Source organism: Passer domesticus, chromosome 7 (assembly GCF_036417665.1).
Source record: "Passer domesticus isolate bPasDom1 chromosome 7, bPasDom1.hap1, whole genome shotgun sequence".
NCBI lineage: Eukaryota > Metazoa > Chordata > Aves > Passeriformes > Passeridae > Passer > Passer domesticus.
In genome coordinates this window covers 15,613,502-15,637,787 of record NC_087480.1, presented here as the reverse complement: position 1 = coordinate 15,637,787, position 24,286 = coordinate 15,613,502, and the positions used below count along the sequence as shown (strand labels likewise).

General features: G+C 56.4%; 4 protein-coding genes across 6 annotated transcripts; 3 read left to right on the top strand and 1 right to left on the bottom strand.

Moving 5' to 3' along the window:
* The first annotated feature begins 13 nt into the window (after positions 1–13).
* On the top strand, positions 14–12,066 carry BTK (Bruton tyrosine kinase). 3 transcript variants are annotated; one of them, XM_064427089.1, is made up of 20 exons: positions 14–373; positions 1,846–1,923; positions 3,758–3,938; positions 4,101–4,199; positions 4,444–4,512; positions 5,040–5,121; positions 6,545–6,673; positions 6,780–6,847; positions 7,333–7,514; positions 7,797–7,859; positions 8,113–8,167; positions 8,496–8,578; positions 8,688–8,815; positions 8,964–9,038; positions 9,389–9,560; positions 9,830–10,046; positions 10,299–10,363; positions 10,831–10,949; positions 11,056–11,213; positions 11,320–12,066. In XM_064427089.1, the coding sequence occupies exons 3-20, from the start codon at positions 3,798–3,800 to the stop codon at positions 11,389–11,391; spliced, it is 1,977 nt and encodes a 658-aa protein (XP_064283159.1). In that variant the 5' UTR covers positions 14–373; positions 1,846–1,923; positions 3,758–3,797; the 3' UTR covers positions 11,392–12,066. The 3 variants fall into 3 exon arrangements, with proteins under 3 accessions (XP_064283159.1, XP_064283158.1, XP_064283160.1); XM_064427088.1 differs by having other exon boundaries at positions 3,492–3,938; XM_064427090.1 differs by lacking the exon at positions 14–373 and adding an exon at positions 693–881.
* A 143-nt stretch (positions 12,067–12,209) lies between these two features.
* Positions 12,210–13,411, top strand: TIMM8A (translocase of inner mitochondrial membrane 8A). Its single transcript, XM_064427094.1, has 2 exons — positions 12,210–12,343; positions 12,665–13,411. The coding sequence occupies exons 1-2, from the start codon at positions 12,221–12,223 to the stop codon at positions 12,824–12,826; spliced, it is 285 nt and encodes a 94-aa protein (XP_064283164.1). The 5' UTR covers positions 12,210–12,220; the 3' UTR covers positions 12,827–13,411.
* Positions 13,412–14,294: 883 nt separating this feature from the next.
* Positions 14,295–18,679, bottom strand: LOC135304558 (magnesium transporter NIPA2-like). Its single transcript, XM_064427095.1, has 5 exons — positions 18,393–18,679; positions 18,234–18,290; positions 16,779–16,869; positions 16,495–16,655; positions 14,295–15,547 (listed from the first exon to the last, which is right to left on the bottom strand). The coding sequence occupies exons 1-5, from the start codon at positions 18,508–18,510 to the stop codon at positions 14,925–14,927; spliced, it is 1,050 nt and encodes a 349-aa protein (XP_064283165.1). The 5' UTR covers positions 18,511–18,679; the 3' UTR covers positions 14,295–14,924.
* Positions 18,680–18,683: 4 nt separating this feature from the next.
* On the top strand, positions 18,684–24,174 carry TAF7L (TATA-box binding protein associated factor 7 like). Its single transcript, XM_064427093.1, has 11 exons — positions 18,684–18,822; positions 19,679–19,757; positions 19,914–20,047; positions 20,380–20,506; positions 20,687–20,745; positions 21,764–21,836; positions 22,239–22,355; positions 22,457–22,645; positions 22,747–22,859; positions 23,137–23,196; positions 23,768–24,174. Exons 1-11 carry the CDS (start codon positions 18,757–18,759, stop codon positions 23,810–23,812), a joined length of 1,062 nt encoding a protein of 353 aa, XP_064283163.1. The 5' UTR covers positions 18,684–18,756; the 3' UTR covers positions 23,813–24,174.
* The last annotated feature ends 112 nt before the right edge of the window (positions 24,175–24,286 follow it).

The window sequence follows — 24,286 nt, the reverse complement described above, 5'->3', positions numbered from 1 at the left end:
AGGGGCGGGGAACCGCGGGCTGCAGGCCACATCCAGGTGTGTGAAAGACAAATTGTGTGTCAGCAGAGGTCCTTGTTAAGGTTTAGGGCTTCACATGTTTCAGATACCTCAGACCTGGCTGGAAATAAACAATGCTTGGGAAGAAGGATTTACCAGTGATAGCGGGCACAGAGAGTGCAGAGTTTGGGAGCACGGGAACAGCTGGCAGAACTCCCTAGACAAGGATGTCACTAGCAAAGCTAACTCAACAACTGCGCTGAAGCAGCTCTGAGTGGGTAAGAGAGACTCCAGGTCACAGCACCAGCCCTGGACCACCGACCCAAGAAACCCACTGACCCAAGCAAAGAGGAACACTGAACGTGTGGCCTAAGAAGTGAGGGAATAATTTAACACTATAAAACAGAATATTAATGAACTATGCAATATGTAGTCAATGAAGATTAATGTTTTCATTTGCTAAATTGTATAAACAGTGAAAAGTTTTGATAGTCACTCTACTGGCTTTGTGAATTTGCCACCAAAACATCTTTCCACACAGAACTCCAAATAAAAATACCTCGGTTCTGTGTGGGGGTCAGCCCCATCGGGTGAAAGAGCCCGTTTTGGGACAACACAAGGGTGGCCAGCCAGCTCAGCCAACACCCGGCACTGCCCAGAGCGCGGGGCAGGCTCCGGCCACGGTGACCCCACGGCAATGGCCCAGCTGTCTGCAGGAGGAAACACAAGCGCTGCCTTTGAGTCACAGAAGGCAAAAAGGGGAACCGAAAGGGTGGGGTTGGCCGGCCCCGTCCTTCCTCCCCGCGCAGCCCGCCGCCCGTGCCGTCGCTGCCGCCGAGGCGCCCCGGGCGCGGCGGGCCCGGCTGGCCGAGCGGCGGAGCCCGGTGAGTGAGGAGCTTCTGCCGGGGCCGCGGCCGCGCCGGCGCTGCCTCGGGGCTCCCGGGGAATCGTGGAGCCCTGCTGGGGTGGCTGTGGGCAGCCGGGGCGGCGGGAGGCTCCGTGCGGGCTGCGCGGGAGGGCTCACGCCTCTGCGGGGCTCCTGAGGGCAGGGCAGCCGCGCTGGGCTCGGGCGGCAGGCGGGGAGCCGGGCGGGAGCTCTGCTGCTCCCGCAGCCCGGCCGGGCCCAAGCAGCTGGCACTGAGCCTGTCACCCGGCCGTGGGGCTGTGGGGTGCCACGGGCAGGGATGGGGAGGGGCTGCCAGGGGCTGTGCCGGAGCGGGGATCGCAGCGCTGTGAGGGTGCCGGCGTGGCCAGGAGCCGGGCTGGGTTCTGCCCGTGTCTTTGGCCATTCCTCACCGTGCTTTCGCAGTGGGCACTGCTGGGTGCAGCTCTGGGTTCGCTCAGGAGTCTCTCCCATGCAGGAGGTTAGCACCTCTGTCCCTCACACCCATCGTTTTCGACACCCTCGGGGCTCAGCCGGCGACATGAGGGCTGTGAAGTTTGTCACTCTGTCACCCTTCCCCTTGTCCCAGGCATGCGAGGTCCCTGCCAGCCCCACATCAGAGCTGGCCTGTGGCAGAGGGTGGCCCCGGGGCCATGGTGGGACACAGTGCGCAGTGGCATGAGGCCAGCAGCATGTGGCAAGCCTGGTGGAGGTCTCAGAGCACGCTGGGCAGAGGTGTGAGCATGGCAGGAAGTCACACTGCTGGAGGGGGGACACAGGACGTGTCTGCGCACACCCACTCGTCACTGCTGTCACAGCACACTGCTGGCTGTGGGGCTGAGCCCACCACACCGAGACAGGCAGGGACACAGAGGGTCTGGTGGCAGGGCTGGGGACAGGGACGCTGTGCCATGATGAGGCACAACAGCCCTCTGAGATACTCATTGTCCTTTCTCCTCTGGCAGTTCCATCCAGAGCACACAGTGAGGACGTGTCCCACCTGCCTGGCACTGCTGGCCATGACCCCGCTGCTGTGACTCCAGGTAAAGCTCCAGGGAGCCAGCACTGCAGTTGGGATGGGCTGGAGCCCAGGGCCCCTCTGCTCAGCCCTGTGACTGCCAGGGAGGGCAGTGGGAGCCCTCCTGCTCTTGGCACACAGGATCAGCAGCCACACTTGATAAACAGGGAAAAGGCTACAGGGCACAAGGCTACAGGGTGGTTCTGGGGTCACTGTGGGCTCATCCACCATCCTGCCAGCAGTCTGGGAGTCAGGGGGGCCACACCAGCCACCTGCAGGGACCCCAGATCCCTCCTCCTGAGGCTTCAATCAGCACACTGCTGTTTTTTCCAAAAGACTCTAATTACTAATTTTAAGTTGTTTAAGTTTTTTTTGACCACCCAACAAGCTGGAAGGGTCTGAGACATAAGAGCCACAAGGAGGGAAGAAGGAAGCCTAGGAGAGGGAATCCTGCTTGTCCCCAGCCTCTGTGGGGGCTGTGGGGCAGGGTCAGTACTGCAGGGGCAGGGGCTGTGCTGGGAGGGTCTGGGCATTGCCAACAGATGGGAGGACATCTCTGCTCCTTGTCCCCAAGCTGGGGCTTGCCCTGGAGAGAGGCACAGTGTGTGGGACTGGGTCCTGGCATCATTGTTCCCCACCTGTCTGTGCTGTGAGTGATCCAATGTCCATCTTCTGTGTGTGGGGAATGAATACTCAGCTGGGGAATGGGGGCCTGAAGCCCTGTTTCTGGTCTACCTCTGAGCCTCCCCCTGAGGAGATGGGCTGTGGGGAGCAGGGGAGAAAAACAGCTTCTCCCAGGTTACTTTCCAAAGCTGTGCTTATAGGAGGAAAAAAGGGAACAAGGTGAGGGTGAAGGGGAAGCAGGGACTGTAGGTGGTCAGGCAGGAGACAGGGAGCTGGGCTCCGGGGGCTCACAGGTCAGCAGGGCCCCACACAGCTCACTCATCAGCTCCCAGACTGCAGTCAGCTGCTGGTCACAGCCCACAGCTCCAGCCACGTGGCTCTGGGGCTGCTGGGCCCACCTGGGGGTCACAGTTCCTGGGTACAGCATGGAGGGATGGGGTGAGATGCACAGGCTGCTCCAAGAGATGGGCCAGGGCAATTTCCAGTCCCTAAAGGCTGGGCAGCCGCTGGATGCAGGGCTCTCATGAGCCCTTTCCCGCACTGCCCTTCCCTGGAGAGGCCATGGGGAGATTTCCTGATGGCTGGGGGAGGATTTAACCCCTCTGCCTGCTGCCTGGACATTGACAAGTGCTGCTCAGAGGGGAGTTGAGCTCCATCCTGCACTCCTGCAGGCCCTGTGGACACACAGGGGAAGGATGACTTTGGGGCTACTCCGTGCTCCTGGCAGCACTGTGACTTTTCAGGGCCAGGCCCTACCCACAGCTTTTTAGGGATTGGTCTCCCGTGACCAGCCCTTGCACGCTGCCAAGTCAGCACGTCCCCAGCACGAAGAGGCTGCGGTGGGGCAGGAGGAAACAGCCCACACAGGCTCACATGCACAGAGCCGAGGGGAGGAGCATGTGGGGTGTCACAGCTGGCTTTGTGCTCCTCCCCGCGCTCCAAGCTTCCCCCGTTTCTCTCTTTCTCCAGCTCTCTGTCCATCTTGCATATCCTGGGGGCCTCTTCAGCAGGAGAAGGAGCCATCTGGGTGGTGGCTTGGTCTGCAGCCTGGTGTGGGGGAGATCACATCACAAACAACCCACACTGACCTGTCCTCACCCCTCTGCAGCTGCTCCCCCCCTGTGGGGGTCCCAGCACCCCCTGTCTGCCCCTGGGGCAAGGGGGAGAGTGCACTGAGTGAGGTCCAGCAGGTTTTGGGCTGAGCGAGCGCCGTGCCAGCATTGTCTTGCCCACAGCAAGCCGGTGAGCACAGCTCGGGGGACACCAGGGGCTGACATGGCCAGTGTCATCCTGGAGAGCATCTTCTTGAAGCGCTCGCAGCAGAAGAAGAAAACATCTCCCCTCAACTTCAAGAAGCGGCTGTTCCTGCTGACAGAGAGCAAGCTGTCCTACTACGAGTATGACTTTGAGCGAGGGGTGAGTGCAGCCCCAGGGGCAGTGCCATGCCAGTGTCCAGGGGTCACCAGCTGTCCCTTGCCAGCACGTAGCCCAAGGGGTGGTTGGACAGGGAGAGGGGCTGGTTTGAGTCTCTCCAGGTCTCCACTTGGTGACCATTTGAACCAAGACTGTCTCTTGCAGCGTCGGGGCAGTAAGAAGGGCTCCGTGGACATTGAGAAGATCACCTGTGTGGAGACAGTGGCACCTGAAAACAACCCTCCCCCTGAGCGACAGGTCCCGGTAGGAGAGTCCCAGGGTCCCTGCATCTGTCCCTCTGTCCCCTTGCTGGGGGAGTAGGAAGAGTTCCTGGGGTGGTGGCAGTGGGGGACAACCCTGCTTGGCATGGGGGGCTCTGTCCACACCATACCAGGGGTCCAGCTTGATGCAGAGCTGGGGGATGCCAAAAGCTGTGGGCCTGCTCCAGAGGAGATGCCAGCAGCTGAGTAACAGGATGCCAGCATCCATCTCTGCCTCTCTCTTGCAGAGGAAAGGGGAGGATTACAACAACATGGAGCAGATCTCAATCATCGAACGGTTCCCCTACCCCTTCCAGGTGAGTTTTCACTTCACCCTCTTTGCTGGTCCACTCTGCCTGGTGGCAGGTCCTGAGGGAAGGACCCCACAGGGGCCTGGGATCAAACATGGCATCACTGCCCCAGTGCCAGGTGTCACTCAGCTGCTTGGAGGCACTCTGCTGCTGTCCACACTGCATGGGACAGCAGTGAGCCTCTCTGAGCCCCGAGCCAGCTCTGTTTAAGATGGGAACCTGCTTCTGAGCTCTGTCCTGCCCCTTGCAGTCCCCGGGGTGATGCTGTAGGGATGCTGGCTGCACACTCAGCCCCCAGCCCAGCTGCCTGCCCTGCTGGCACCCAGTGCACCCCCGGCACACCGAAAGTTAGAGAAGGAAGTGGAAAGTCTCGGGGGAGGGGGCTTATTTTTAACCTCTGTGTCACGGTCCGCGAGCACCGTGCGGGGCCGGCAGACAGCGGCAGGGCTGGCTCGGGGTGGCCGCAGGGCTCGGCTCCGCCCGTGCCTGCCCTGAGAGCCCTGCCCGCCGCACTGAGGTGAGTGTTCCTGCAGGTGGTCTATGACGAGGGGCCCCTCTACATCTTCTCCCCGACGGAGGAGCTGCGCAAGCGCTGGATCCATCAGCTGAAGAGCGGTGAGTGCTGGGCTCGCAGCTCCCTTGGGAAGCCAGCCCGGGCTCAGCTGTGCCTGTGCCTCACCCACAGTGCAGGCTCCCAGGGCTCGCTGGCTCATGGTGACCTGTCCTGTGTCTGAGGGAGAGCGAGCTGCTCCTGCCCGGGGCAGGTGGATGCTGTCACCCTCTGCAGCACCACAGCTGCCTCAGTGAGGCTCCTTGCCTCCTCACAAACCTGCTCCAAAGTAGATCAAGCAGGCTCAGAAATCATTGAGGGCAAGAGGAAATAGCAGATGTGGCCATACAGCTGTGCTGCCTTGGCATGTGAGGGTTGGGTGCCCAGTGCTTTAGGAAACATGGACCACAAGCCTGCTGGGAGCCAGGGAATATTCCCCAAACCACCTCAAGCCTTGCTCAGTGCTAATGCCCAGAGCTGGGTGGGTGCTCCCTCCTCGAGCTGGCAGTGTGTTGCAGCAGCACTGTGCCAAGGGGCTCCAACCACCCAGAATCTCCTGGAGCTGGCTGTGTGTGCCTCCTGGCACATGTGTGTGTGTCTTTCTGTGGCTTTGTGCTGGCAGGGTGGGATTAGCTGCTTGAGTTGACACGGGGAAGTTGGCTCGAGCGAGGCGGAAGAGGGGCAGGCTGATAACGGGGAAGTCGGTTATCTCACAAGAGCCCCAGCAGAGCAGCCAGTCCTGTCCCACTTCCCTGCTGAGGGAGGAGAGTTTCTGTGGCAGCTCCAGCCAGTGTAGAATCCACAAGGAAAGGAGAGAAAATGCTGCCTTTTTGCTGACAGGTTGTCCTCTTACTCCACCAAAGAACGGGCTCTCTGCACCCCATGCAGCTGCTGTGGGCCAGCCCCAGGCTGTTGACAGTGTTTAGGCAGATCCAGTTTTCTCTTCCCTCTAGAGAAGTATGAGGAAGCTGGTCAGCCTGCCTGGCAAGGGAATATTCTCCCTGCAAGGGAAGTCTCTGAGCGGGCACAGGGTGGTGGCAGTGCCCTCCTCTTCCCATGGAAAAGCCAGGCACAGCATTGGCCTCCCACACCACTTCTGGGAAAAAAAAAAAGGGCTCAAAAGAGCTGTGAACCATGGGCTGGAGCAGCCTGGGGGTTATTGGATATTTTGGCTGGCAGGAGGGCCAGGTCCTTCTGTGACTGGCTCCAGGCATGCTCATGCTGCCCCTTTGCAGAGCTGCTCAAAAGCTTGAATCAGATCTGAGAGCCAAGCCTGGCCCTTCCCTGTGGCACGGGGCTTGCATGGCCACAGCACTGAAACAAGAGTGGTAAGCTGAGGGAAACCTGAACATCAAGGCTCAGGGGACAGCAGCACAGCTGAGAGGAAATGATTTAGTGCAGCTGACCACTTGCACTCAGGGAGCTGAGAGCTCTTGCAGCAGGCTGGGGACAAGCCCTGGGTCACACACATCTTCCCTCCTGCCACAGTGATTCGGTACAACAGCGACCTGGTCCAGAAGTACCACCCCTGCTTCTGGATCGACGGCCAGTACCTGTGCTGCTCCCAGACAGCCAAGAACGCCATGGGCTGCCAGATTCTGGAGAGCAGGAATGGCAGTAAGACACCAGGCACCCTCCCACTGCCTCGTCCCCCTGCCCTGGGGACCACTGCAGCACAGAGCCAGGGCTCTTTTCTCACCTTAGCCCCTCCTCTGTTCTGAAGGTTTAAAAGTCGGGCGGTCGCATCGCAAGACAAAGAAGCCCCTTCCCCCAACTCCTGAGGAGGACCAGGTAAAGGCCAATGTCAGGGTTTGCTCCAAAGTGTTGGAGAAAAGATCTACTTGGAGAAAGCCAACATGTTCAATGACTGCTCAGAGATGTACAGGCCAGACTCTGCTCTGGGGAGGGAGGTCAAGATGGTGACATAAGGGAGAAGGAGCTTGAAGCAGGGGATGGAGCCCAAAGGCCTATAGGGAAGTCAAATTATCAACTCTAAGGTTTCCCTGAGAGATTAAAGCTCTGATGTAGGCTGGAAGAGTCACAGGTTAAGCCAAAAGGTAAAGAGAAAACAGTTACCTTTTTGTGGAGATGGGGGAAAATATTTGGATAAAAAGTCCAGGGAGAGGAAATGGGTGTTCTGGTAGAGATACACATGGGAGCTGAGACAAACACTGCACTGACTTTGCCTGAGACCACTGCCCTCTCAGCCTGGGAAGGGTCTCGTGTGTGTGCCAGCCTGACTGTGTCCCATGCTCTCCCTCTGTCCCTGTGGGAAGATGGTGATGAAGCCTCTGCCCCGCGAGCCAGCCCCCAGCACAGCAGGGGAGATGAAGAAGGTGGTGGCCCTCTACAACTACGAGCCGATGAATGCACAGGACCTGCAGCTGCACAAGGGCGAGGAGTACTTCATCCTGGAGGAGAGCCACCTGCCCTGGTGGAAAGCCCTGGACAAGAACGGGTGAGAGCTCCCATGGCCATGCCCATGGCTCTGCAGCGCTGCCCTGCCCTGCTGCTCAGGCACTGGGGGGCAAACACACCCCTTGGGCACCCACAGGGGAGGGCAGCCTGCCTGCCCAGCTGTGGGCTGCCCTGGGGAGGAGGCTGAAACCAGCTGTGGTGTCAGCCCTTCCCAGATGGGTTTGCACCAAAGCTTTGAGCCCATTTCTATCAGCCTCCTGAGACAGGAATATTCTTTCCCCTTGGCCTCCTCCATCAGTGTGACCAGCCCTTTTCTCTGCAGGAGGGAAGGATACATCCCCAGCAACTACGTCACTGAAACCAGAAATTCCCTGGAGATCTTTGAGTAAGAGAGGGCATGGGCACCTGGCGAGTTGTACTTGGTTGGAGACATTTGCCATCTGGTTTCTACCCTACACAGCCCATGAGCCCAGCCTGGCTGGGTTATTCTCCCTCTTCCACATCCTGACAGCCTCCAGCCCCCGGCAGCCTCCCTGCCCTGCTCTCTGCACTGCCTGTCCTGGCTGGGCCAGGGTCAGCCTGGGCTGGGGACAGAGGTGGCTGTGGAGATATCCCTGATGCCTGTGTCCCTGTTCCAGGTGGTACTCAAAGAATATCACTCGGAGCCAAGCAGAGCAACTGCTGAAACAGGAGGTAAGTGTTACCTCCTGAGGCTGGGTCTGTTCTACACCAGCCCTCCATGGGCTGTTCTCACATTGTGTCCAGCATGGGACCAACCCTGGCTTTTCTGGGAGAGGAGTGTTGCCCCAACAGCCCCAGGAACCTTCCCTATCCCAGTGTGAGCTCCTCCAGGCAGCCACTTCAGGAGGTAGCCTCCCGTGCAGGGACTGAAAATAGGATTCTTCTGACTCAGTGCATCCTCTCCAGCCATGCTGTGATCTTCACTCACTTCAAGTTTTACCTGTTAGAGTCACACACAGTCCCCACAAACACCCAGTGCCCTTTCCCCTTTCTGTTTTAGGGTAAGGAAGGCGGCTTCATTGTCCGAGATTCCACCAGCAAGACAGGGAAATACACTGTCTCTGTCTATGCCAAGTCCTCCGTGTAAGTGGCTCTAAGAACAGCTTGTTCCTCCCTCAGAGGGCCCCTCCAGGCACCTCTCACCCTCTGCCTCTCCTCCCCATGGCACTGACCACATGTTCTCCCTCTCCAGAGATCCCCAAGGCACAATCCGCCACTACGTTGTCTGCTGCACCCCCCAGAATCAGTATTACCTGGCAGAAAAGCACCTGTTCAACAGCATCCCAGAGCTCATCACCTACCACCAGCACAACTCTGCAGGTCAGTGTTCAGGAGGCAGAGTGAAGCCAGCAGTGTTTGCACTGGCACCACAGCATCCCCACCTTCCTGTGCCAAAGGCAGGGGTTGTGTTCCCTGCTGGAATGTGGCAGGTAAGCCTAGAGTGGCAATCTCTGCTGCTGTGTTTCAGGGCTCATATCCAGACTGAAGTACCCCGTGTCTCAGCACAAGAAAAGTGCTCCTTCCACAGCTGGCCTTGGCTATGGTAAGCCAGCCTGGGCTACCTTGCAGTTCCCTGGTTACAGGGTTTGTTTCTGCTGGCAGCAGCCTTCCCAGGCTGGCATCCTGGCTGTCCCATGGCTCTTAGCCTTCCCAGGAACCACTTCCCAACTGCCCTCTGGTGACAGTATTGACCAAAAGACTCCACAAGCTACCTTGCTCCTAGCAAGCCAGGGGATGCCTGGAGTTACAGGTCTCAGACTTTGTGGATTTTGTGGATGATTTATCAGGCAGCAGATGCTTGTGAGCTTTTCTTGGGCTTGCTAGATGGGATGACTGGGAGCACCAGGCAGGGAGGTCACCTGTACCCACAGTACACTCACACTCTTGTCCTAGGCTCGTGGGAGATCGACCCCAAGGATCTGACCTTCCTGAAGGAACTGGGGACGGGGCAGTTTGGCGTGGTGAAGTACGGGAAATGGAGAGGCCAGTACAACGTTGCCATCAAGATGATCAGGGAGGGCTCCATGTCAGAGGACGAGTTCATTGACGAAGCCAAAGTCATGATGTAAGTGGTGAGCACCATGCAGGGCAGTGCTGGGTGCTCCTTGCCAGAATGGCTGCACTCCTGGGAGGTGTGGAGGGACACTCTTGGGCAGTCCCATACTCTGCAAAATGCATCCAAGATCCCACTCGTTTTGTGATGATTCCTCAGTGAGGTTTTCCACTGTCAGCTGGGCCAGAAGCACCTTCCCTTCCCAAACTCTCCTTATTCACAGGTACTTCTTTGCTCCCTGGCTTTCTAGATGCTCAGAATTGCCTTTGTCCCCAACACAGGAACCTGTCCCACGAGAAGCTGGTGCAGCTCTACGGGGTCTGCACTAAGCAGCGTCCCATCTTCATCATCACCGAGTACATGGCCAACGGCTGCCTCCTGAACTTCCTGAGGGAAACACGGCAGCGCTTCCAGCCTGCCGAGCTGCTGGAGATGTGCAAGGATGTCTGTGAAGCTATGGAGTACCTGGAATCCAAGCAGTTCCTGCACAGAGACCTGGTAGGGCTCTGGCTGCTTTGTTCAGGCAAAATCCTGCTGGGGAAGTCGCCCCTACATAGATAAACAGGATGCTTGGAGGCCTCAGTTGCTCTCTGTTGAGGGTTTTCTAGCTTGCCCCAGTCCAGGTGAACTTGCAGGACAAAGTGAGGTGAAGTGTTTGGTGGGTGGGGATGAGATGAAGTTCACCTGCTACAGGGGGATGGGAGAGACAAGAGCAGGGAGAAGTAACTGCCTGCACCTCTCCCTTCACAGGCTGCTCGAAACTGTTTGGTGAATGACCAAGGCATTGTGAAAGTGTCAGATTTTGGTCTTTCCAGGTCTGGTGGATGTGTTTGTGTCACTTTTCTGTCTCAGTACCCCATCTCCTCCTTCCATCAATTCTACACTTTGATCTTTGTCCCCACCACCGTCCAGCTCTGCTTTACCATTGTCTTCCCATTTCATCTGCTTGGCTCAACCTTCTGCCTCTCCACTTTCCATCATCCCTTTCTTACTTTCCCTGGCCCTTTCCCCACCTCCCTCTGTATCTTCTTTCTCACCCCCAATTCTCCTGGCTGCAGCTTTCTCTCCACATCCCCTTTTTGCTGTGCTTCCAGCAAATTGTCAGCATTTGTCAGCAAATCTCTTCTGCAGTCCTGGCTAACACGCATGTACTGCTGAAACCCATGCATTGCTGCAGCCTCTGGTCATTCTGAGCTGCCATTCCTTTTGAGCTTGGTCAGTTGTGTGGAGGAGGGAAATGTGAAATGCAGGTGAGGCACCCTGATCCATTTTCCTGCTGCAGGTACGTGCTAGATGATGAGTACACAAGCTCCATGGGGTCCAAGTTTCCAGTGCGGTGGTCTCCTCCTGAAGTGCTGCTGTACAGCAAGTTCAGCAGCAAGTCTGACGTCTGGTCCTTTGGTAAGGGCCCAGCATTGCTGATTTGGAGGCTGGGAACCCCTCTGCAAACCAGCTGCAGGCACAGCTGCTCCAGTGCCATGAGCTCTCCGTGCTGTTCCCCCAACAGGAGTCCTGATGTGGGAAGTTTACTCCCTGGGGAAGATGCCTTACGAGAGGTTTAACAACAGCGAGACAACCGAGCACGTCATCCAGGGGCTGCGCCTGTACCGGCCGCAGGCGGCCTCGGAGCGGGTCTATGCCATCATGTACAGCTGCTGGCACGAGGTGAGCGGCCTGCACCCCGGAGACAGCCCTGGCGGGGTGACGGGGCTCCCCAGGGCGTGCCTGGGGCACACACGGGCTCCAGCCACGCTCCCCTCTCGCCCCACAGAAGCCTGAGGAGCGCCCCACCTTCACCGTGCTGCTGAGCAGCATCCTGGACATCGCCGACGAGGAGTGCTGACCGCGGGGACTGCCCGCTGACCCTGCCCGGCGGGACACGCCCGCACACCGGGGAGTGCAGGAGCCTGGGGGACACCCACGGCCGTGCCACGGCTCCACCACATGCTCAGAGCTTCATCACATCCCTGGAGCTCCATCACCACCCCAGAACTCCATCGCATCCCCGGAGCTCCATCACCATCTTGGAGCTCCATCGCAGCCTCGGAGCTCCATCGCATGCCTGGAGCTCCATTGTGTCCCCAGAGCTCCATCACTGCCCGGGAGCTCCATCATCGTCTTGGAGCTCCATCACAGCTCCGGAGCTCCATTGCATGCCTGGAGTTCCATTGCATCCCCGGAGCTCCATCACCATCTTGGAGCTCCATCGCATCCCTGGAGCTCCTTCACATCCCTGGAGCTCCATCACGTGCTCAGAGCTCCATCATCACCCCAGAACTCCATCATCACCCCAGGACTCCATCACATCCCCAGGACTCCATCACATCCCCGGAGCTCCATCATGTGCTCAGAGTTCCATCATCATCCCAGAACTCCATCACATCCCCAGGACTCCATCACATCCCCAGAACTCCATCGCATTCCCGTGGCTCCATCACCATCTTGGAGCTCCGTCACGCCCCGGGGCTCCATCACACCCGGTCGCTCCGCTCCCGGACAATGAAGGGCTGCACGGCCTCCCCGGCTGCGGCCGCTCCGCCGTGCCGGCAGGGGGCGCGCGGCGGGCGGGCGCGCAGGCGCGGCGCGGGCGGAAGGGGCGGGCGCGGCACCGGCGGCACGTGAAGGTCGCGGCGCGGCGGCGCCGGCGGGGAGCGGGGCACAGCGGCAGCGCCATGGACCCGCCGTCCGCCGCCGGGCTGGGCGGGGCCGACCCCCAGCTCCAGCGCTTCATCGAGGTGGAGACGCAGAAGCAGCGCTTCCAGCAGCTGGTGCACCAGATGACCGAGCTGTGCTGGGTACGGGCGGCGGGCAGGGCCGCCGGCTCCGGTGACCCGGTGGCGATGGTGGGGCAAGGCGGGCTGGGAGGCCGCGCAGACCTTTGTCCCCGGGGGGAGGAGGCTGATGGGGACAAAATGGAGCCGCCGTGGGAGCAGCCCCAGCTCCGGTGAGCACGGGGCGGGAGCGGGCGGCTCTCCGGGAGCCAGGCGTGGGCAGCGCTCGGCTGCGCCCCAGGGGTCCCGGGGGCACCGGGACCCCGAGGTGGCGGGAGAGGCCTGGAGGCGCGGCCCCGGTGGGGGGATCGGGCTGCGGTACCAACGGGACCCCGCTGTGTGCAGGAGAAGTGCATGGACAAGCCGGGCCCCAAGCTGGACAGCCGGGCTGAGACGTGCTTCGTGAACTGCGTGGAGCGCTTCATCGACACCAGCCAGTTCATCCTGAACCGGCTGGAGCAGACGCAGAAGTCCAAGTCGGCCTTCTCGGAGAGCCTGTCCGACTGAGCCGGACCCAGCCCCGCGGGCCCGGCCCTCGCCCATGCCCACCCCTGGTCACTCCGCTGCCCCAGGGAGCCAGGATCAGCCCGGGGGTAGGATTTGATTAAATGCCAGTCTCGGGGAAGTCGCAGCCAGATGAGAGCCCGCACCAGACACGAGGACGCTCCGCGGTGGGGTGCTGTGCTGCTCCGGGCGGCCGCCTTTGTGCCGGGAGCCGGTGCCACGCAGGGAGCGTTTGGAACCCTCGGCTGGGCAGGGGGGTGCTGATGCTCGTTTCACTGGATGCTCCCAGCTCTGGGTGAGGCCAGCCTGCCTTAAACAGTGCTGCACAAAGCAGCCCTCCTGGGCACATCCTCACCCATCGCTCTGCAGGCTGGGACAGGCACGCTGAGCAAGAAGAGCATGTTGGGAACAGTGACCATCCCAGGCAGTGCCACTGCTGGAAAATACTTCCAGGCTTCCATAGGTAGATCGTTCATACGGCCAAGTGACCAATTTTCACACTGCAGCACAACTCTGTCGATGCTGACTTGCTCCATTAACTGCTTTCCCTGGGTAAATGTAATAAATATTAACTGGGTCAATTTTTAATATGAGATTCTCCTTTTTTCAGAAAGATGACTACTAAGAATGGAAAATCTGGCCTTCTTGTCACTCCCCCTCCTTCCCAGTTATCCTATTTATGGCAAAATTAGTAGGAAGGAGACATAACTGTCTTCTGGCTAGAAGGCCTTTTCTGAATTCTGATTTGTTGCTCAATTAATCTGTTCTCCTGAATCAGACTTGTTTCTGGGAGAGGCTGTGCCCTTTCCTCTTCTTCCCCAAAACGTTAACAGCTCCTGCTGTCCTGGAGAGTAGTTTCTTTAAAGAGACTAACTGCAGGGAATAACTAACTAGCTGCTTTATAACCTCGTGCACCTTCACCTGTGGAGGTCACTGGCCCGAGGCCTGTGGGTGTGTCTTCTGGACCTCTGCCCCCAGGACACCAAGAGGAGCTTCAAACTGGAAAAACAACCAAGTACTGATCAGCTCTCTGGGAAGGCAGCAGCATTTCAGCAGTGCTCATATGCTGCAGGGCTCTGGGAAGCCTGGAGTGACCCTGGCAGTGGTCTGGAGCTCTACACAGGAGCCTGGTGAAGCAGTGCTGCACACAACCCACTGCAGGGGCTGCTGGACAGAGCGTGGGAGCTCCTAACGTGGGTGGCTTGGAGCCAGCAGCCTTCCTGGGAACAACCTCAGGGTGTGTTCAGCAGCTATGCAGATGTAAACCCATGTCAGTGAGGACACAGCTGTCCAGTTACCTGTCAGAAACTTACCTCAGTAGCTAAGGACTAGGTTCCCAGAGTAGGTGGTTTCCTCTCCTGTCCTAACCTGAGTTTCTCTGGAGCACTCAGAGTTCTACCTACCCCTGCGATCCTCCATGCCTTCCAGTGTTCACCCAGCTCTTGGTATAAATGTATCACTCACCACTGGATAACTGAACAGATCAGTCTTTAATAGAACACAGGAAGCTTCATCAACCTGCATTGCAGACATTGCACAAAGAGGTTGGTCCCTCTGTAAGAGCCACAGCAGCATGTGGCAGCACCACTGAAGTTTCCCAGTTTGGGCTGTATTCTGTTTTTGGATGTGAATCTGTAAATAAATTCTAGCAGAGTGAGCAAAATCAAGTACTTGACAGAGGAATTTTTGCATTAATACTCTTTGAATGTCACCTTTAAAGCCAGACATCCATCTTCTCTCTGTGCAACCTTAGCACCATGTTAGATCATTCTGTAACTGTTAATTCTGGGTTTTAAAAAACAGTGTGAGCCTCCCCAGATGTGTGATCTGCCACGGAGTCAGGGTTAGCACTGCGTTAGTGCTGCAGGCCTCTCTCTGCCCTGATGAGGGCAGATTAATTCCTCACATAAAAGAAGAGTGAAGAGGCACAGGACACCAGGAACTGGGCAGTTCCCAGGCTCCTTCCCTGCTGCTCTGCCAGCCTCCTGTCAGCGTGGTGGTGCCTGGGGCAGGCAGAGGCTAACACAGCTCCTGCAGCAGCACATTCAGCCTCAGCAGTGGGGGCAGGAAGCCAGCAGATCAGATGCTTCCTCACCTGCTTTCACTTCTCCTCCTCCTCCTCCTCTGCACTCTGAGAGCCCTTGTCCTCTGCGGGCAGCAGCGGCTGGTGCTGGCAGGAGTGATGTCTGTCTGCACTGCTCCAGGGCGGGCGTGGCTCTGCCCTGGCTGGCTGCAGGGAGAGGGGCAGCAGGCTGGGGGTGAAGGGCATGTCCCTGAAGGCGTGCAGGAGGAAGATGCCGGACACGATGGTGAGGAAGCCGCTGATGGAGCCGACGATGTTGTCCAGCACCATGTGCTGCCACTCCTTGAAGAGGATGGCAGAGCACGTCATGACGGCCGTGGTGAACAGCACGTAGTAAATGGGTGTGACCACAGAGGTGTTGAAAATGTCCAGGGCTTTGTTCAGGTAGTTGATCTGGATGCTGATGCAGATCACCAGGCACACCAGGAGCACCCAGCCCAGGGGTTCCTTCAGCACTGGCTTCCCAGAGAACAGTTCTTTCAGGGCAATCCCCAGGCCTTTGACACAGGATACGGACAGCGAGCCAATGGCAGAGCAGACCAAAACATAAACCAGGACGTTGCTCTGCCCATAACGGGGTCCAGCCACAAAGATGAGCAGAAGGGAGCTCACCAGGACGCACACAGCAAACACAATGAATCCTTGGGGAAAGAAGAATTCAAGAACTCCATCAGAACACAGCAGCACCAGTGACAGATATGACCGAACAGCAAGTAGAAATGGAGGACAGGCAGGTAAGTGCCCCATCAGCCTTTCTGGCCTCCATCTGAAGGGAACAGGGTTGGCAAGCCTGAGCAAAGCTGCAGAGACAACAGCAGCTCATTACAGTGTGATCACAAGTCAGGTTGTTGGGGATACACTCTGCTGGGAGTGGCAGGGGCACAGCCAGGCTCCACAGCACTACCAGAGCTGGGGGGCTTTTGACCAGTCCAGCAGCAGGCCAAGAAGGTGACAGAAGGCTTGGGAAGCTGTGGCTGAACGCTGCAGACTGGTGGGATAAAAAGGAAAGTGCCACATCACAGGAATGCCCTGCCAGTGCTCCTCCTAATGAGCAGCAACATCTACCTGTTGTACCTGGCTGGTGTAGTCTGCTTTGATCCTCTCCTTATGCTGCTTTCCTCCATCTCTTTTGACTTATTCTGCCATTTGTGCTATTGCCTACATCATATCCTTGTGACTTGATTCATCCTCTAACATAAATACCAAGACTACCTGATCTTGGACACAACTCCTTGAATTCTTTTGCGTTGAATTCTTCTGACTGAATTTCCTCCTCTGTCTCCTCTCAGCCACACCACTACCACCCTTATGTACAGGAATTCCCTCTGCAATTCCTGGCACTGCCACAGGCCAATCCCTTCTGCTGACAGCTGCACCTCATTTCCCTGCTCCTCACTTTTTTGCATCTATACCTCACAGACAGTAAAAAACCAGCCCACCTGGTAACCAGTAATGATTCCAGTGGGGTGTGCAGAACAAGAAACAGCTCAATTGCCATTCAGTTCAGTCTTTTCCAATCTATCCAAGTTGTGTCCCACCTCCTACTGTCATTAGCCTGAAGTCAACAGAAATCCTTTTATTTTAGTACCTGGATCTTTCAGCTTCTCTGCCATTGACTCCAGGCTGGAAACCTCTTCTTCCTGTGGAGCATGGATCACCATGACAGTGGAGCCCAGCATACTCAGGATGCAGCCAATCTTCCCATGAACATTCAGCTGCTCATTCAGGAAGATGGAAGACAGAACTGCGCTGAAAAAGAAAAAAAAATCCAAAACCATTTAGGACAAGAAATGGATACCTGAAGGAAGAGAGCAGAGCAACTGCTTTCATCACTAAGGTAGGTGAAGTGAGGCTGTTTCTGGGGCTGCTTACCTAACAAGGACACTCAGAGCACCCAGTGGAGTTACCAGTGTTGCAGGGGCAAAGGCATAGGCAGCAAAGTTTGCAGCTTCTCCAACTCCCACTGCAAAAGAAACTCCTGTGAGCATCAAAGTGGCAGCAACTCACCACAATACAAGTTTGAGTGTAGTCAGAAAAGCCTCAGCTTCCTCCTGAGCATGCTGTTTCTCTGAGGTATGTTGAGCAAGCAGGGAAGAACAGCACCAGCAGGAACAAGCAGAAGGCCCACACAGGTTCTCTTGGGAAGAGAAGGCTCAGTGTTATGCACAGTGATCCTTAGTCACATGTGCCTCTACAGTGAGCAGCAACCACACCAAAGTATTTCCATAATGTCCACAAAGCTGAAAGGCACCTCTCCTTTTCCTGGAACAGCTTTTACAGCTTTTTAAAGGGTAAATCAGTTACAGTTGGTTCTTAACATTGGAAAGTGTAAAGTAAAGCTGCTGAAATTGCTGTACGTGGTGCTGGATGTGCCATTATCACTACATCCTCAGGGCAGGCCACTTCAGAAGCACTTAACCCAAACCAGCCAAACCAGCTCCTCAGCTCCTGCTTAGCAGAGAAACTTGGTAATGCACGAGACTTTAGAATAGTTTAATTACAACGAGACCAACATCATCATCAGAAACCTGGATAAAACTCAAGCAATCGAACAAAAATGGTACTAATAAAACATGAAAGTGACTGGAAACAACCACAACCACTCTTAAAAGGGAAGGCTCTGGAGTGACCTAATTGTGGCCTGCCAGTATGCAAAGGGAACCTACAAGAAAGAGAGAGATACTTTTTACAAGGGCATGTAGTGACAGGACAAGGGGGAATGGGCTGAAACTGAGTGAGAGTAGGTTTAGATAAGATGCCAGGAATTGTTCCCTGTGAGGGTGGTGAAGCCCTGGCACAGGGTCCCTGGCTCCTTCCCTAGGGAGCTGCTCGTGCTGCTCAGAGCAGGAGGCTCAGAGACAGCCTAGAGGGTTCGGTAGGACTTTCTGTAAGGGTTTAACCAGTGCTGGCTCTTAAGTTGCAGTGGCTGTACATCCCCTTGCTGCTGTTTGTTATGTGCGTAAAGCTGAGGCTCTTTTTGTGTAAAGTGACTGGATGATAGACTAAAACACAAGTTCCACCTCACCATGAGGAACAACTTTCCATTGAGAATGGCAGAGCACTGAAACCGTGGAAAGGGAGGCTGTGGAATCTCCCTGTCTGGAGACATCCCAAACCCACCCGGATGTGTCTGTCAGAGAAGCTGTGGCTGCCCCATCCCGGGAAGTGCTCAAGGCCAGGTTGGACACTGGGGCTCGGAGCAGCCTGGGATGGTGGGTGTTCCTACGGGATGGGATGGAACGAGATGATCTTGAAGGTGTCCACCATCCCAAACCACTCCGTGACCCCACGGTAAGCGTGGAGACACAGTCCGAGCGCGGTACTTACTGCACAGCAGCCCTGCCCACCAAAGCCACTCTCGCAGGTACGCGTGCCCTCCTTGCCCTGGGTGCGGAGGAAACAAACGAGAAACCTCAGATGAAACCAAACATTCTGTTCACAACCCTCGGGGGATCCAGCGGGAGCAGCGCCCGGCAGCGGCCGTACCTGCCCGGGCGCGGCCGCACAGCCGGAGCAGCCCCTTCTTCTTCAGGACGAAGCTGCCACCGATGAAGGCGCTGGAGGCCAGGGCGAGCGCCAGCCCCGCGCCGAACCCGGCCCCCATGGCCGGCGGCACCCCCGGCGGAGCGGGGCAGGGAGCGGGCAGGGAGCGGAAGGGGCGGCGCGCCGGGCCCGGCTTCCGCGGGGCGGCACCGGCCGGGCCGGGAGCGCGGCTGAGGGGGTCCGGGAGCGCGGCTGAGGGGGCTCCGGGAGCGGCTCCGGGAGCCGGCCTGGGCTCGGGCCGCCGGGCAGCAGCCTTCCCCGGGCGAGGTGACGGCGTGTTTGTGGCGGCGCTGGAGGAGGCGGCGGCATGAGCAAGGGCAAGGACGATGCTCCGCACGAGCTCGAGAGCCAGTTCGTGCTGCGGCTGCCCCCGGTAAGAGCTCGCTCCGGGCCGGCCCTCGCGGCACACCGGGCTCGGCCCGGCCAGCACCGGCTGCCGGAGGCGGGAGCAAGGCCGGGGAAGCTGCGGCTCTGGGGTGGGGAACAGGCTGGGTGCTTTGGGGCCTGGGTAGCCCTTCCCACCCTTTTGAACGGATTTTCCACGGCATTCCCTAGGGAGCTGCTCTTGCCGCTCAGAGCAGGAGGCTCAGAGACAGCCTAGAGGGTTTGGGAGGACCTTTCTGTGAGGGTTTAACCAGTGCTGGCTCTTTAGTTGCAGTGGCTGTACATCCCCTTGCTGCTGTTTGTTATGTGTGTAAAGCTGAGGCTCTTTTTGTGTCCAGTGACTGGATGATAAGCTAAAGCACAAGTTCCACCTCACCATGAGAAACCATTGAGAGTAGCAGAGCATTGAAACGGTGGCCAGGGAGGCTGTGGAATCTCCCTGTCTGGACACATCCCAAACCCACCCGGATGTGTCAGTGTATCACTTTCTCCAGGTGACCCTGCCTTGGCAGGGGGGTTGGACTGGATAATCTCTTTTTCCACCCCCAGTTATTCTGGGATTCTGTGAGGAGCTCTAACTGCTCACAGTGCTATGGAGCTCTGGCAGGTGTCTCTGTCAGGGACCTCACACCACTGTCACAGCTGTGTTGTGCCAGGGGCATGGAGAGCACTGGGAATAGCAGAGCCACATTAACGTGGTGTTGGGAGGAGGCTGCTGTTCACCATGGGTCCTGTGGTTGGTGTCCAGCATGTGGATGGCAGTGTTTAAAGCTGGGTAGCTTGGGCAGAAGCCTTTGGTAACTCTTGGAGGAGGCACACCAGCTCCTGAAGAATTCCCTTCTCAGGAATATGCCTCGACTGTGCGGCGAGCAGTCCAGTCTGGGAATGTCAACCTGAAGGACAGGCTCACCATTGAGCTGCACGGTGAGTGAGCAGCACCAGGGCATCCGCTCCAGCCCTGTCCACAGCTGAAGCTGTGCCACCTGCACGTGTTGTCCTGTGAAGTTCCTGCTGCCCTGGGCTGTATTTCCCGGGGTGGCTGCTGAGGCACAGCCCTGACCTGCCCCTGGTTCTCCGCAGCGGACGGGCGCCATGGGATTGTCCGTGTGGACAGAGTGCCACTGGCAGCCAAGCTGGTGGATCTGCCCTGCATCATCGAGAGCTTAAAAACCATTGACAAGAAAACCTTCTACAAGACAGCGGATATTTGCCAGGTATGAGCTGTCCTTCTTGCTTAATTCACTGCTCCCCTCCCCAGGAAAACCCCTGTACACTTTGGCAGTTGGACACCCATTATAACATACCCAATTCCTGTATCTCACAGTATTAGCAGTTTAAAATTCCCCATTCCACTTGGTTTTTAGAAACTTCATTCCTGAAGCGTGAAATGTGATTGTCCTTGTGACAGCTTAGCTGCTGCTGTGTCCAGCTGAGCTGGGGTGCAGCTGTGTTTCCCACACCCTGTGCCCCTGAATCCCCTTGGCTGACAACGTGCAGTGGGCAGTCACTGTTCCTTCACATCCCTGTGTTCTTGTGGGGATTCCAGATGCTTGTTTGCACCGTGGATGGTGATCTGTACCCGCCTTTGGAAGAGCAAACAGTGACCACTGACCCCAAGGCAAACAAGAAGAAGGACAAGGACAGAGAGAAGAAATTCATATGGAACCATGGCAGTGAGTAGAGGCTGTGCACACCCCTCCACCCCAGCACCCCACATCTGAGCCAGGTACTGGCAGTGCTGCTGCTTCTTTCCACAGCTCTCTCTGTTGCAGAAGGGATCTTCTCCCTTCTGACATGTGCTTCTCTCACTGGGCCATCTGCCTGACACATGAAATCTGTTTCCTCTGTCACAGTCACTCTTCCCCTGAAAAATGTCCGGAAGCGGCGATTCCGGAAGACAGCTAAGAAGAAGGTGAGTTGCTTCTCACCCAGATGCAGATGAAATACCCAAGGGTTAGGAGAGCAGAGACATTAGAGCTGTAACTGTGATTGGTCCAAAAGTCATGTGTTTTATAACATTTGTTCACTTTTCCTTGCCTGAGATGAAGATGAGGGTAGGATAGTAGTTTTAAACACTTCTTTGGGTGCTTCCTCTGTATTTTCCAAGATGCTCCTTAGGGGAAAGTCTTGGGTTCAGGGTACTGCTGGACCTCATTCCTGTGGCTGCCTTGCCAAACCACATCTCTTCCTGCTCATAGAGAAAAAAGGAAGAAAGACTCACATGGAAATGAGGCTTCACTCATTCCTGCTTTCCCAGCTTAAATCTTCTCTTTATGCATGGCCCATTCCCTTCCCCAAATAGTACCACTGTCACTTCAGCTGGGGGAGTGACAACAGATGGAGCTCAGAGACTGTCTCTGTGCATATGCACAAGCCAGGCAAGGTGTTGGGGAGATGCAGCACCCTGAGGCTGGGAAGACTTGTTCTTCTCTCCTTTGCAGTTTCTGAGAACAGGGTTGAGTGTGATTTTGCATGACATTTGGGAAGCAAATTACTTGAGACATTCTTGTAGCCCACAGGAGAGATTTGATATCACTGCAGTAAAATTCCTGACTAATTTAAAAGTGAAAAATGAAGTCTTTTTTTAAGTGGGATGGGAAGGATTTGAGTTCAGTTGAGTTCAGTTGAGTTGACCGTCAACACCTCAAGGGCTTTCTGCATAGACACAGAAAGTCTTATGAAATACGTAGTATAAACAGAAAAGTGAGAGCACTCAACCTACCAAGGTACAAAAAAGAGGGATTGTTTTTGTGGGGGGTGCATAAATTACTTCACAGTTAAATCTGAGGAAATTCTGTGCAGAAATCAGAAGATAAGAAAGCCTTGAAACAGTGCTCTATCCAGAGGTGGATCCCTGTAGTTGGCCAGCACCAGCAGCATGCACAAGGCATTTAACAGTGTGTCTGTTCTCTTTCCCCTCTCTGGCCCAGTATATCGAGTCTCCTGATGTGGAAAAAGAGGTGAAACGTCTCCTGAGCACTGATGCTGAGGCTGTCAGTGTCCGTATCCTTCCGGTGAGGAAAAAAGCTCAGGAGGAGGACAAGGGCATGTGTGTGACCTGGGGGTTCTGGGAGGAGCAAGCTGAGCTGTGCATGGGTGTGGGGCACTGGGACATAAACACACAAGAGGCACCAAAGTTTTGGAGCTTCATCTTTGCCTTGCTCAAAGTTAAATGTTTCCTCAGGGTGACCTTTCTTGTGGACTGTGCTGTTGTAGTGAGAAGGAACTGAAATAGTGGAGGAGAAGTCATTAGAAAAGAGGTCTGGGATGTTTCATCCTGGGGATCTATAGGTACAAGGCCACACTGGTTGGAGTGGCAGTGATCTGCCATTTTTAGCCTCTTCCATCACAACTGCATCTTCCAAGTTCCTCTTTTTCCCTTGACTCACCTGTTCCTGCTATCAGGCTGGGAAGTCATTGCTGAAGATGAAACAAAAGAAGTGGACAACCATGGGTCACTCACCAGCCTGGACATCTCCTCCCCAGGGATATCGGGGCATAAGCAAGGCCATGGCTCCTCAGGTGCAGTGGGGAGGGCTGTTTTATTTCTAGGTCTGGTCCCTGGCAGGCAAAGGGCACTGGCAGGTCATCAGCTGTGTTTTAACTCTTTTGCCCCCAACTAGAACACGATGAGCTGCGGGAGATATTTAATGACATCAGCAGCAGCAGCGAGGATGAAGATGAGAGGGATCATCATGATGATGAAGACCTGAACATCATGGACACTGAGGAAGACTTGGAGAGACAACTGCAGGACAAGCTGAACGAGTCTGATGGGCAGCAGCAGGAGAATGAGGGGTCCAACCAGATTGGTGAGTGGCCAGCAGAGCATGGCAGAATTGTTGGGATGCTGGGCAGGCTGTGCTTCCCAGCTCTGCTGCTGCTCTGGGCCTGAGCTCGCTCTCCCTTCCAGCCATGGGCATCCAGAAACAGATTGACAACCTGAAAAGCAAACTCCAAGAGACTCAAGACAGGAGGAAGCGCCAGGAAGATCTCATCATGAAAGTGGAGAACCTTGCCCTCAAGGTGAGAGCTGTCCTGGGGTCTCTTCAAACCTGCTTAACACTGGCTTGCCATTAGATCCAGCAGGCTGATTTGGAGAAGCCAGGAGCCTTTGCCTGCTGGGTTAAAAATAGTTGTGCTGTGGCCGTACACACTCCAGCGTTTCCCTGTGGAGGCAAAGTAATCTGTGAAACTGGAGGAGACTGGGGGGTGGTTGTCACTGCACCATGTGACGTGTGGTAGCAGCACCATTCTGCTGAGAGCACACTGGTAGCTGTGGTCTCCATGTTTGTGTCTGCAGACCCGTCTCCAGGCCGTGCTGGATGAGTTCAAGCAGCAAGAAGAGAGAGAGAAGCAGCAGGTGAGGAAACTCCCCCAGTGGAGTGGGAGGTACTGGGGCACAACACTGCTCTAGGCTTGGTCTGGCAGAGTTCCCTGAGTCTTCTAGCACAGCAGCTGCTCTGAACTCCAGGTGGGGTTGTATCTGTACCTCAGGTGGGGTTGTATCTGTAGTTGCATGGAGCTTCCCAAGGCAGAAGGAGATACAAGGAGTAGGGTTGACTGCAGCCCACCTTCTGGAGGAGCCAAACCATGCCCAGTCAGCAGTCCAGAGCTCTCAGGATTGCTTCCTGGGGTAAAACACAGCACACAAACCTGTTAGCACCCCTGTAGAAGGAAGGCAGTGGCTGGAGGGTTGTGGCAGATTTCCTGCCTGGGCAGCTCTGTTCCAGCCTGGTACCAAGGCAGGAGGTTCTCCCTCTCAGATCCCTGTGGGCAGTGCCAGTCCTGTCCCAGAGGAGCCCAAGCACAGCTCCAGGCAACACCCAGGGAGAGCAGCCACTGGTGTGGGTAGAAGATGTGCAAGAACAAAACTACTGGGGCTGCCTGGGGTCCCAGAGGTGCCTTACTGTAACATCTCTCTCTCTTCCCAGATGGCATCCCTGCAGGAGCAGCTGGAGTCCCTCATGGAGAAGTGAGCAGTGGGCCTGGGTCTGTGAGCAGAGCTGGGAGTGGTGGTCACCTGCCACACTGAAGTCCTTGTTTTAGTCACACACTGCTGCTGCCACGTGCTGCTGGGCAGTGCTACAGGGTCCCTGTCCAGATTTCACATCCACTGTGCTGGGTTTGGCTGCTGGAGCTAAAGAATTGGACTATGCCTGTGAGAGCAGCCAAAACAACAGATTTACTTGTCAAGAGTCAGCACTGGCCAGGACAGCATGGTGCTGGTTTCTGCATCTTACTGAATCTTGGGTTTGGTGGGCTGTGGCCTGGTAAGAGTTTGTTCTTGTGTTTGAGGAGTGTTTGTCTGCAAACCAAACTCAATAAAGTTTCCCTTTCAGCCCTGGTCTGCTCCTTTGTGGTCTCCCACCCACACAGCCCCTGGCAGGGAGCCATGCCTGGGCACCTTTGGTGGGGCCCTGCTGGGCTCCTTCCCCAAAGTGCTCTTCGTG

Coding starts and splice junctions, on each gene's coding strand:
- LOC135304558 (XM_064427095.1), bottom strand. CDS start 18,510: ATGGGGGCCGGGTTCGGCGCGGGGCTGGCGCTCGCCCTGGCCTCCAGC. Junction 16,870..18,233: donor GTGGGCAGGGCTGCTGTGCA/GTAAGTACCGCG, acceptor TTTCTTTTGCAG/TGGGAGTTGGAGAAGCTGCA. Junction 16,656..16,778: donor GCTCTGAGTGTCCTTGTTAG/GTAAGCAGCCCC, acceptor TTTCTTTTTCAG/CGCAGTTCTGTCTTCCATCT.
- TAF7L (XM_064427093.1), top strand. CDS start 18,757: ATGAGCAAGGGCAAGGACGATGCTCCGCACGAGCTCGAGAGCCAGTTC. Junction 20,746..21,763: donor GGAAGACAGCTAAGAAGAAG/GTGAGTTGCTTC, acceptor TCTCTGGCCCAG/TATATCGAGTCTCCTGATGT. Junction 22,860..23,136: donor TGGAGAACCTTGCCCTCAAG/GTGAGAGCTGTC, acceptor TTGTGTCTGCAG/ACCCGTCTCCAGGCCGTGCT.
- BTK (XM_064427089.1), top strand. CDS start 3,798: ATGGCCAGTGTCATCCTGGAGAGCATCTTCTTGAAGCGCTCGCAGCAG. Junction 5,122..6,544: donor GATCCATCAGCTGAAGAGCG/GTGAGTGCTGGG, acceptor CTCCTGCCACAG/TGATTCGGTACAACAGCGAC. Junction 10,950..11,055: donor GTCTGACGTCTGGTCCTTTG/GTAAGGGCCCAG, acceptor TTCCCCCAACAG/GAGTCCTGATGTGGGAAGTT.
- TIMM8A (XM_064427094.1), top strand. CDS start 12,221: ATGGACCCGCCGTCCGCCGCCGGGCTGGGCGGGGCCGACCCCCAGCTC. Junction 12,344..12,664: donor AGATGACCGAGCTGTGCTGG/GTACGGGCGGCG, acceptor CGCTGTGTGCAG/GAGAAGTGCATGGACAAGCC.